This window comes from Setaria italica, chromosome VI, assembly GCF_000263155.2.
Source record: "Setaria italica strain Yugu1 chromosome VI, Setaria_italica_v2.0, whole genome shotgun sequence".
Classification (NCBI taxonomy): domain Eukaryota; kingdom Viridiplantae; phylum Streptophyta; class Magnoliopsida; order Poales; family Poaceae; genus Setaria; species Setaria italica.
This window is the reverse complement of record NC_028455.1, coordinates 19293110-19305043: the sequence shown is the minus strand read 5'-3', so window position 1 is coordinate 19305043 and position 11934 is coordinate 19293110. Positions and strand designations below refer to the sequence as shown.

Below are 11934 nucleotides of genomic sequence, written 5' to 3'. Positions count from 1 at the left end.
TTAATGGAAGCGTTCTCTTTGTCGCGCTTAGGGCTTCGTCGTAAGAGCCCATGCCAGCAACGGATCTAGACATATAGGCCCCACCCTCAGTCGCCCGTCGGATCTGGCCTGCGTTGTCCATCTGTGGACATCGCATCATGCACCATGGCATGTTCCAGCCACATCAGCTGCGCTTCAGCGGTCCGATTCTCTCGCTGCATCCTCGGAAAGGCCCCTTCAACGTCCATGGTATTGAGGTGCTGTGTCTTGAACGCAGGGAGAACGTCCCCGATTGGGACATCCTTCGTTACAGGTGCCATTATCGGATCATGGGGAGCTTAGGCTTATTATATTCGTCTCGCCCTCTAGCCTCCACTTATGTAATGGGTTTTGTAAATAGTCTACGTTTAATACTTCTAACTAGTGTCTAAACATTCGATGTGACACGTGCTAAAAATAAGCAAAGAGAACCAAACGCCGCCACAATTTATTACACACCTAAGGGCAATGTAAATGGTACGGTGTGATAGTCGGTTTTATCCATTGGTACGTAATCTTGAAATAATTTAACAGACAACTTATAACTTATATAATAAGTTATCTTTTAAGTTGTCTAATAGAGTTATATAATTTTTTAATTTGTGCATATGAAAAAGATATTATAAGTTGTGGAGTTATCCATAATTCTAAAATTTAGCTTATGAGGCGGTGTTCGCGAAATAGTAACTTCTTTTTTCTCACCTCGCTTTCTCTTCCACATCATCAAAAATCCTACATGCTATTGAATTAGACGACATATAAGACTGCTTATGTATAGCAATGTGCCTACCCTAACTAACGGTGCCAAACTCACTTAAAAGTTGAGTTGGACGTGCCACGTCAGGTTCGAACCCATGTCGTGGTTGACTTGGACCTATCGATTAAGCAGTTAAAATTATAATTTTATAGTTTGGGAATTTATATGAATGGTTTAAAGACTGTCCATAAAATTTACTTTTATTTTCTTAGTCTCATAGTCACACCTTCATGCGTACCTCTATCCTTTCTTTGCACAATTTATATATTATGATCCTTGGAACCACGTAGAGCAAATAGTCATCAAAAGTGTAAGAATGTTTGGCAGGACGGGGAAAGGATGGGCCTTGCTATGCATAAATGATCAATAATTCAGGATGAAAAAAAAAGGTTACGGTGAAGTCCGGGTTCTGGAGATAGATATTTTTTTTCGAAATACAGTAGATGCTCAAATAAACGGACGCACATAACCTTACCCAATGAGAATCTCTGAGAAACTAAGCCAGCATATACTCGAGGTTGATGAAGTCATCACTGACGTCTTGCTATCGATGAGCATATTGTCTACCATTGAAAGAATGAGTTGCTAGCGAGAAAGTCCTGCTGCAACATGTGCCTTATGTTACATGCAACATTCAAAAAAACAAAGCTCTGAGCACAAAAAAAAAATCCCACTGCAACCTATCTAAATGCTTTGTGTCCCATTGAAACATTATACCATGTGCCATGAAACATACTGCGAGTTTTCCATTACTGGCTAAAGATTGGGCATCACCTCCCTAGGCACATGAACATGTCACATATCCTTCACAAAATCGAGCTAGATTAAAACGCCCAAGGGTTTCTCAGGAAAAAGGGTCATGACATATCGATATGCTAGATGCAGCAAGATGAAATATGTTCTGCAACATGTCAATTTCAAACCAATATATAAAACATTATGTATTGACTTTTGCAGCATTTGAGAAAGATTGATGAAACATTCATAATTACCCATTGCAACATTTAAAATTAATAAAATAAAACCTTTACATAAAACTGCAACAGCTCAAATAAGTAACCGAAACATTCCAAATCACCAATTGCAACAGTTGCAACAGTTGAAGATGAAACATTCAACTAGCTTGTCTTTCACCAAGTTTGAACCTCCAATTTGCTCTTGGAAGGAGATCACCGGAGGGTAACAGGATTCTGATTCCTAAGACCCCTTGGGCTGAAAAGTCTCATTTGGGGCAGCAGGGAGGAAGGTGGAGAGGAGCTCACGCTAGCGCAAGTGGGAGGAAGATCAAAGGAAATCACCAAAGAGAAATTTCGCAAAAGCAGACCCTTTGGGCTAAAAAGTCTCATTTGGGGCAGCAAGGAGGGAGGTGGAGAGGAGCTCACGCCAGCGCAAAGTGGGAGGAAGATTCAAAGGAAATCACCAAAGAAAATTTCGCAAAAGCAGCCAAAGAGATCTCTAGCGGAGGGAATCATGGAAGAAGCTAAATAGAGAAATGATGGCATTTGTGAGGTGTGATCCCTGATGGCCGGCGCGAGCTCACCGTCGAGACTGAGATGTGTAGGCAGCAAGTGGGGAGGGTCACGCCACCGACGCCGACGAACTCACTTCGAGGAGGGCAAGATGCGGAGGGGCGGCGCTAGTCTCAGGCAACAACACCTCTCGTGGAGAGTCAGGAGGACTAGATGAATGAGTGGCACGGGAGGAGATAAGGTCGTTACCTACTTTTTTAAATGGAAGAAGTTGCTAGAATGGATGTGGCAGTATAAGATCAGCGTTCGATTTTCTTATTTGCATCAGACGTTTTCATCCTAGCATTACCGCAAAAAAAAATCTCACCGGTGGTGAGTCGAGAATTCAAAATTTTAGAGGTAAAATTTGCCATAACGAATCTTAATCTGATCATAGCTTGTGAGCTCGCCTGGCAACTGGCATGATTCATTTCAAGATGACACGGAGGCGGAAACATAAACCCTTTGATCTTGCACGACACGTCTATAAAACCACTGGGCCAATGAAAGACACAAACACCCTCCAACTCGCAGCGACAAATAGCCCTGACGCCGATGGCATAACAGTCCTTTCGCACAAATATCCCCGCCCCAAAACCCTTCGAGGCCCTTCTTCGTCTGCCGCTCTCATCTCTCTCCTCCCCCGAAGTCTCCTCGCCGCAAAACTAGCTGATTCTCTTTCCCCCCTCGATTCCGGCCGAATAAGATGGCGGCGGCCGCGCGCCTCCTCGCGCGAATCTCCAGGCAGGGCGTCGCCTCCGCCGCTGTGGCGGGGGTGGTGAGGCGGCGGCCGGAGGCGGCGTCGCTCCTCGGGGCGTCAGCGCTGGCGGCGGCGGCGGAGCCCTGCGCTTCGATCAAGGTGGGGTTTCTGGTCTCCGTGCGAGGCTCGTCTGCGGCGCGAGTCTCTTATCGGAATTTGGTCTTGGAAGGTGCTGGATGTGTAGAGCGATTTAGAAATAGTGGGTCTTGTAGCTCCGTCTCTGGACGCCGGGAGTTGGTGATTGCCCATTGATTTTATTCTCTTTCTGAGAGATTAGGGTTTAGAGCGATTCACTTGGACCGAAGATTTTGATGTGTGTGTTTTTTGGGGGGTTTGGGGGGGGGGGTTGGCTCAATACCCCGTGGGAAGAGATTGGGGATACTTGCTAGGGTTTATACGCATAAAGGAATGTTTTAATCTATGCCATCTTAGACATGTATAGCACCTCTGGGCATATTCATTATATGAACACCAAGCTTCGTTTATTTTGTTTTTCTTGTTTTCTAATGTAACCTTACTAAGTTATTTACAAGCAGGTCATTCCTTTGTTAAATCAGCCAGCACGTTACTCAACATCGGCATTTCAAAGGTTTGGGTTTTCAACTTCGGCCCCTCAGCAAGACGATAAGGAGGCAAACAAACATGCAGATGATGGAGTTAATAAAACTGCTGGAGCAAGTACTGAAGCTTCAGGTGAAGCCAATAACGTTCCTGGAACCGAGAAGAACCAGCAAGCAGGTTCACAGGATTCTGTATCACAATCTAGCAGGAGGAGAGCTACTAAACGAACTGCATTTTCTGATTCAGATTCAGAAGACCTAGACCTATCAAAGGAGGACCTCGTGAAGCTACTTCTTGAGAAAGATGAATCACTGAAGTCGAAAGATCAAGAGGTTAAAGACATGAAGGATAAGGTGCTACGCAGCTATGCTGAGATGGAGAATGTCCTTGCCAGAACAAAGCGTGAATCGGAGAACACCAAGAAGTATGCCATACAGGTTGGTGCTTCATATCTACTCCCTCTGTCCCAAATTGTAGGTCGTTTTGGCTTTTCTAGATACATGTCTTTTGCTATGCATCTACATATAGGTTATTTCTAGATACATAACAAAACATATGTATCTAGAAAAGCCAAAACGACCTACAATTTGAAACGGAGGGATTTTCTTGTACATGGATGTATATCACTTTGCATTGTCCCTGGAAGTTTGCTCTTACTTGATGGTTCTTATATACAGAACTTCTCCAAGAGTTTGTTAGATGTTGCAGACAATTTGTCTCGAGCATCATCTGTTGTCAAGGAAAGTTTCTCAAAGATAGATACGTCTAATAACTCTGATGAAGCTGTACCACTACTAAAAACCCTGCTGGAGGGTGTTGAGATGACTGAGAAGCAACTTGGAGAGGTACCTATTTTCCCTGCATCAACACTACTTTTGAAAATGCTTTCTTTTGATCCTATTATTTGTGTGCGGTCCCGTAGATCTGAAACTAATAATTAATGTGTGCAGGTCTTCAAGAAGTTTGGAGTTGAAAAGTTTGATCCTCTGAATGAGAAATTTGATCCAAATAGGCACTATGCACTTTTCCAGATTCCTGATCCTTCAAAGCCTTCAGGGACTGTTGCTGCAGTTGTGAAGGTATGGATTTCTTATTGGTTGTTGTTATTATTGGTTTACTTTAATAATGTAATCATAGCTTGTTGGGACTCAGTGGTTGGCGTTGCAATGTTGATAAATTGAAGTTTTTCTTGGATGTTGTATTCTGTTATGTTTTTGACCTACATGTTTGGCATAATACATTTTCAGTGTATGCTTGACACATTTTCCTGACAAGTTGCTTGAGTGTAGAGCTTAGAAAATAAGTTTTTATGATAGCTTTAAAACCTTAGAATACAGCATCGTTTGAAAACCTGTGGTCTAGAGCTTATATTTGTGACCATATTGTTTTGCAATATGTTTGGATGAAGCTAGCCTAACAAATAGTGTGGGTATTTGGTTCAAGACATAGTTGCATTGGGAACATGTTAATAGCATAGGACGCAGTTATTACTTGAAAAGATGTGGGCTTTGATAGAGTTATATATTTATCAGCAACTATCAGGTTACTCTGCAAATAGTTGTATTCTAGAATATCTATTTTTTTGAATTGAACAAGTAGGATAATATGATAGTCTTGTACATTGTATGTGTAAGATTGAGGTGGAGAAATAGTACGAACAACTTCACATTGTTTTCATCATTAGAAGTAAAAGTAGGCACAAGGAAAGTAGTGACATACAGACATTAGAAGGTAGAAGCATTGTTAGGAAGATTTGAGAATTTTTGTTTGAAAAACCTTTTTTATTGACAGTTAATGAATGGCAATGGCTATACGAACGACCTGCACATCCAATTGAGGCATAACTTCAAATCTGTGATTGTTGGGCCCACGTAAAGGGAGACTGACTTAGGTGTTTGGTGGATTTGAGCCCGCCGTACACAGGTCGGACACATGCGTCATTCGCAAGCAAGGCTCTTTAGGAATAGGTGGATTCATGGCTGCAAGCCCTAAGGGGCCTGCGCATATATAGGCCATTGTAGTGCACTTACGTTTCAGTTTTTTACCCTAAAAGGCGCAGATGGGATCCTCAACTGTTCAAGAGACAGTTGGATAACAGGGCTTCTGAATATATTTAAGAATACTGTGAAGTAGAGATTTCTTGATGCACCAGCTTTTTTTTCACTCTCTAAATACATGGTATTTTGTTTGGCAGTCTTTCTGACAACTATTATTTTTTAGGTTGGCTACATGTTGCACGATCGTGTTCTCCGCCCTGCTGAAGTTGGTGTCACTGAGGGCGGTCCAGTTGAAGAAGAACCAGAGGAGAAATCTAGCAAGTCAGAATAAACTTTGGGATGCCTGCTGCACGCATCTGACTACCCTTCTTTTTGTTGGATAATCATACATCATATCATAGGTTGTGTTTTCACAAGGAGATTTGTAACACAAATCGCCATTTTTGTAGTGGTGAGCATGTTCAACGAGCCTATTTGTTGAAGTTAGTGCAGAAATTGTCCTTTAATAAAAACATGATTGTAGCCCATGTACATTACTGAATTTTTTTTTTTGCCAAAGACGGGTTCATCGTGCATTAAGAGGAATACTGACTTTGCCCCATCTTGGTGGTGCTTTGAGCGAAGTGTTCCTATTTGAATGTTATGATTTAACGAGATTCTTGAAGATGCTAGTAAATCTGTCCCATTTGAATGATAGGATTTGACGAGATTCCTGAAGATAGAAATAAATCTCGAATGAATTTTAAGATCCAGGGGACCGTTGCAGGAATTGACTTCTGATGTAGGGTGGCAAGGATGTCGTCGAAGCTAACATGAGTGACGGCAGTTGCGTGGACCAGATCATATTTTTGGATCTGTTGCTTTTTGGATGTCAGATTTTTGTAGCGGCAGATCAAAGTATTTACTATCTTAGCTTCTTGTGTGCTATTCGAAGCCAATGAAAGAAATAGTTCAAGCTAAAGGATTGGAAGTAATACTGTGTAGTGAGAGCAGCCTTCAGCTCTTTTACTCAGAGGCAATGATGGTGGCGGACCATTTGTGGAGTTCGAGTGGTGGCAATAAGAAAGTCTTCCGATGAAAGTTTTATGACACATTTATGGAGTCACATTTGCAACCTGATGCAATTGACCGGGAGGAGCTGCGCTGCCTGCGCATGCTGCGCTCCTGCATGCGGGTGCTGGCGAGCTCGGCTGGGCCTTGAAGTCGTTGACATGCTTGTGCGGCTGGCAGCTGGTGCCGACACAGCCGTAGACGATCGCAGCTATAGTCTGTAGATGGGGCAAGTCACTGACCAAAACTCCAAGCAGCAGCAATCCATCAGCTCTTTTACCATTCAACAGCAATGCAAGTTCTGCACGAATATTCTTATCTAGCCAACATATATGCTGAACTATATACATGCTTTCATCAAATAAGCTGTCTATAGAGTTTCTGAGCTCCCAAAAATTATCAGGTATTCGGTAAGTTTTCTAGTATCCAGCAAACTTGGCCCCCTCTGCATGTTTTACAGAGTTGAGAAGGCCACCTTTCCAATTCTGAAAATATCTGGTATATTAAATTGATTCTGTTTGACAACGAGTTCAAACACTTCACACTCCTTTATGTCCTGTAGTTGATTTTGCTGAATTGTCTCTACGATGACAATGTACCTAAGTTACACGCCTCAAGGCAAATAGTAATGAAATCAAGAAAGAAATGGAACAGCCGGGTTACATTCTCATCTCAAGGTCAGGGGTTACAGATTTCCTCTTGAATCTATTATTCTCTGTCTGCGGGTTCTTGGCCGCTTCCTGTTGCTCTGCTGTGTCAGCTTCATTATCACCGTCCGGGTCTTTCAAACCTAAATTCAAATTTAGGTCTGTTCCACCACCATTTTTGCCAGAATCTCGAGCATCCTCATCTGATGCCTGAAAAAGGACAGCTTCATTAATTTCTTAATAGACTTCTCAAATGTTCAGAAAAAATTCTAAAGGTAACACATCATTGTTTTTTAGGGCATAACACATCATTGTGTAAATGGCGTTCATACAACAGTTGGGAAGGAAGGACTAAATGATACAAAAGATATAATTTGGCAATTCCAAATAAGACAATTTATTCACAACTGTATAACTGATCGGTTGAGATGTGGGAGATATTTTCATAAATTTAAAAAACAACTCATTTAGCATGGCTGGTTTTGATGGAACTGCCTAGGAATTTAAAATCATAAACCCCTTGTGAAAACTTCACTTTGAGTGGATTTTGCATGTTTCACATACATTGAGACGTTACCTTTATCTGATCACGGAAGGTAAATATGATCCCCAGGGGCTCTCTAAGCCTTTTGGGTGTCAGATGATCAATGGCATAAAGATTTGTACCAGTAAAATGAGGTACTTGCTATCACACAAAGAAATTGACTTTCCTTTTTAGTCAGTGTTGATGAGCTGACTTGTAACAAACATAAAACACAAATCTTGCCATCAGATCAAAACTTCAATCAAACCTTATCATGTATCTATCAAGCAGTCAGAAGATCACTGTTGTAATTTAGGACCTGCAGGATAGAAGATGGTACTTCTTTGGTAAGCTTGATGACCAGGATATACCCAATCGTGTGAAATGACTACCAAGCTACACTACTGTTCACCTATAGCTTCTCAATATCAACTACAACAATGGTTCCTCCCAATTCAGCATGGACATTTGAAGTAGGTAAAGAACCACATGTTGCAGAGGAAGCTCACAGAGATCCCAACATGTACCCACTGAGAAAATGGAAATCAGAGTTCCTGAGGCAGCTAGCTGGCAGTGATTAATTTGTTTGAAGTGCACATTTGACTACTACACGATTTGTTCAATCAGAGATCTGATACAGAGGGCAGAGTCTCTTGCATGCGTCAGGTCCGTGAACATAGGTCAATGGTGGTAAGTTTGATTCAAATACAAACCAATGTAGTTTATTTTACTCTAGGGGAAAAGTCTTCCCTCTGATAAACATAGGGTCTAATTGGGTCATGAACCCTTCAGACTGAGTAGCCGAAAGGAAAGTGGCAAGTTGTCATGTGTAGTCAGTCCACCATCCCCCAATGCCCCGTCCATCACACAAGTTCAGTGAATTAAACTCATCATAATTCGCACTGGCTACTGGAAATATTCATACTTCAAAAAAGATGGGAAACATCAAACAATAAATGGTTCTGAATCTCTGATGCATGGGGATGTCAGCAAGGTAATAAAAAACCCCAAAGAAAAAAATGGCAGTTAGATATTGTGAATTGGGACAAACAAGGAACGATAAAGTAACACAAACTACAGATTAGTAAAGTACTTAAATGATCTTGTTACCTGAGATTCATCCATAGGTGTATCATTGATATCAGTCTTTCCATTTGATGCCTCAGTTTCGTTTGGAGATGGATCTCCATCGTTAGCTTTATTCTCATCATCAGATTTGGCAGATTCTTGCCTTTGCTCTTCAACTACAGAAACCTGAAACATGAAGAGACTCGGTAAACACTCATTGACAAGATGTTGGAGCAAACAGTGAAAAGTCCATCTATTCCGAAAGAGAAGTGTTGCACAAAAAGTGAACTTGTCTGCAAATTTCAGCAGATGAACCCTAAAGAACCTATATAGTCCTTGAGATTTGATGAAAAGAAGCTCCAATCTAGTTTATTTTACTAACACTAAGAAATCACAAGGATTTGAATAACACAACATAATCATGTATAAGCAACTATACAAGGAGCGGAAAGCCAGATACTATCAATAATCCATACACATGAATGCTAAAACCCCAAAAAATATCTGCCGAAACAACCATTGAAAAAAATTAGAGTAACACTAAACATGTTTAGATACAACAGATGTAACAGATTGATTGTCAACTAAGAGCCATGTAAAGCAGTAATCTATTACACTGAGCAAGATACAACCTATGTCCAAATTACGTGAGCTGTCCAAAATTCATAATTATCCATATACACTGTGAAGTAACGTAAACTGTTGCGGACCAGGGGGTTTCTATCTTGAGCCTTGGGTACCTAAACAGCGCAGTCACCCCAAGCATGGAAACAGTGACACGTGAGGCCATTGACGAGGTGCAGCTGTGGATCATGATGGTTGCAAAAAGCTAAGGAAGCTTTGGCGGGATCAGCTAGCGCCATCCGTTACTCAAGTGTTGGTCATCTTGTCGTTTGTGCCTCTTTCAATTTGGCATGTGTGCATTGAGGACTTTCTTTCCTGTTTTGCTTTGCTTGTTTTATATCCTCTCTTTCGTTCATGGTTTTGTTTTATGCTATTGGTTTGATTTATTTTGCTGTTCAGGACATTGTAAGCTCACCGGCATTTCTTTGGCTACCTCTAATACACAGATGTGAAGCTCTACTACGGATTCGAGGGGGCAAAAAAAGAAACAGTTGGGTAACATTTTTCTAAACGGAGTTAATCAAGTAACACTCCAAAAATAACTTTAGTCGAAGAGCAGTCTACTAACACGAAATTTTTTTTCTAAACACCATTCTACCTACACAAAGACATGGCAACATCTACAATTACCCAAGCTGAATAAATAATTAAGCCTCCTACATTATATTTAGGGATCAGAAATTTAAATCGGTCCTGACCAATTACTAACCGCAACACTAGTTCACATGAATCGAGCATCAACTAGCAATTCGAAAGCTCAACCCGCACAAGATCAAAAGTTCTCGAATCTTGACGCCAACAGACAGACCAAAATAAGCTGAAGATCCAATCATATTACAAATTCGCGCCCACGCCAGCGCCACCGAAAGCAACAAACGATAGCCAACAATTCTTATCAAGAATCCTCACCGGCACATACCGCCGGCGTCTGGTGGCCGTATCCGCCGCCGCCGCCTGCTGCTCCCCGTCGCTTCCCCCTCCCCCCCCGTTGGCCCCGTTCACAGGGGTCCACTTAAACAGGAGAAGGTTATTCCCACGGGATCCGCTGCCGGATCCCGTACCGGTGGAGGACGCCGCGCTGCCGTTGGCGCTGGCGCTGGTGTTGGCGTTGGCGGCGGCGGCGGCGACGGGGACCCACTCCTTGTGCCACTTCCTAACGGGCCCCGTGAACGTTGTTGCGGGGCCGTAGCGCGCGGAGGTGCGCCCCAGCCGCGCGCCGACGCCCTCCATGTCCGCTAATTCCCGTGGCTACGGCGGCGGCGGCGGCGGCGGAGGCCTTATTTTCCGGCGAGGCAGTGGGTGCGGGGCGCGGGTAAGGCCGGGGTTTGGTACACGAAATTAATGGCGTGGTAAGAAGCGAGATCTGACACGCAAGAGGCGTGATGATGTGTTAATTGCGCCGTTGCCGTTTGTCTGACAGGTGGGACCGGGCTGCAGCCACACGCGGGGTGGTTCGTACGCGGGTCGAGAACGGGAGCTGGGGGTTGGCCGTCACGTGCGCGATCCGAGCCCTCGGTTTGCTTGCCGACGGGCAGATGTACGCCAAGGAGGGGATACACTCTTGTGATGTTGGGGTCAAACTCTTGTGATGTTGCACTCGGCACTCTCAACAACAAATGGTTTCCTCCAGCATTTTAGACTCATCAGATACCCGATTTATCTGGTTGATGATCCAATGATGGTCCACTTTTGCGTGCGAACAGGGATACTAAATTATAAGTTCTTTTGACTATCATGGCGAGTTTTATATTGATTCAAATTACAATTACATCATCAACTAAAATTAGTAATCGAATGAATACCAGCCTCACTAGCTTAAAGTATGAGCTACAAAATTAGCTTCCTTAGACAATGGACATAAAAGAGCTGGCATACAATGGACAAAAATCCTAATAAGTGTATTTTCCTTCTTTTTTCTCGTAATAAGTGCATTATAATTCTTTTGAAAAAAAATAAGTGTATTATAATTGGAAGAAGTCTAAGTTACTCCCCATGTTTGCCTTAACTCTGAATAAAGCCTCAACTAAAACTGTCATGCAACCCCCTTCATTTCATAAAACCGGACCACTTTTCACCTTTTGCTTTAAAATAAAACTGATTTTGATGAGGTTGCATCGGCTTTGGGTGGTTTTGAGAACGTGGTTATGGGTTATTGTCGCTCATGTCATCCTTCTTTTCCCCTAAATATATCTCCTTACCTCTCTAGTTGCCCGTACCACACAAGCTCACCTCCGACACTAGTGGCCGCCATAGCAGATCAAGGGTGTTGAAGATGATTGTGACATGATGTTGTGTTGACTATCGGCATGTGCATGATCCTACATGTCGACCTGTAAGTCCATGTCGGCTAGTGGTAGCTACTAAAAACGGTTTCTAGGGACGAGTAAAATAACATTTTTAGGTTACCCGCTCCTAGCTTTC

General features: G+C 42.6%; 2 protein-coding genes across 4 annotated transcripts; one reads left to right on the top strand and one right to left on the bottom strand.

Moving 5' to 3' along the window:
- The first annotated feature begins 2877 nt into the window (after positions 1–2877).
- Positions 2878–6205, top strand: LOC101784622 (protein GrpE). Of its 3 annotated transcripts, none has more exons than XM_004973180.3 (6): positions 2879–3142; positions 3580–3781; positions 3851–4041; positions 4282–4449; positions 4555–4683; positions 5825–6205. In XM_004973180.3, exons 1-6 carry the CDS (start codon positions 2990–2992, stop codon positions 5930–5932), a joined length of 951 nt encoding a protein of 316 aa, XP_004973237.1. In that variant the 5' UTR covers positions 2879–2989; the 3' UTR covers positions 5933–6205. The 3 variants fall into 3 exon arrangements, with proteins under 3 accessions (XP_004973236.1, XP_004973237.1, XP_004973238.1); XM_004973181.4 differs by having other exon boundaries at positions 2882–3142; positions 3580–3736; XM_004973179.4 differs by having other exon boundaries at positions 2878–3142; positions 3580–4041.
- Positions 6206–7134: 929 nt separating this feature from the next.
- On the bottom strand, positions 7135–10865 carry LOC101784227. The gene is made up of 3 exons (XM_004973178.3): positions 10423–10865; positions 8932–9075; positions 7135–7508 (listed from the first exon to the last, which is right to left on the bottom strand). The coding sequence occupies exons 1-3, from the start codon at positions 10741–10743 to the stop codon at positions 7311–7313; spliced, it is 663 nt and encodes a 220-aa protein (XP_004973235.1). The 5' UTR covers positions 10744–10865; the 3' UTR covers positions 7135–7310.
- Positions 10866–11934: the final 1069 nt, after the last annotated feature.

Bases quoted from the DNA above. Each gene is read 5' to 3' on its own strand.
- LOC101784227 (XM_004973178.3), bottom strand. From the start codon at position 10,743: ATGGAGGGCGTCGGCGCGCGGCTGGGGCGCACCTCCGCGCGCTACGGC. The intron at 9,076-10,422 runs GTGAGGATTCTT...TTCATGTTTCAG, and splicing joins GACGCCGGCGGTATGTGCCG to GTTTCTGTAGTTGAAGAGCA. The intron at 7,509-8,931 runs GTAACAAGATCA...GTCCTTTTTCAG, and splicing joins CACCTATGGATGAATCTCAG to GCATCAGATGAGGATGCTCG.
- LOC101784622 (XM_004973179.4), top strand. From the start codon at position 2,990: ATGGCGGCGGCCGCGCGCCTCCTCGCGCGAATCTCCAGGCAGGGCGTC. The intron at 3,143-3,579 runs GTGGGGTTTCTG...ATTTACAAGCAG, and splicing joins AGCCCTGCGCTTCGATCAAG to GTCATTCCTTTGTTAAATCA. The intron at 4,042-4,281 runs GTTGGTGCTTCA...TCTTATATACAG, and splicing joins CCAAGAAGTATGCCATACAG to AACTTCTCCAAGAGTTTGTT.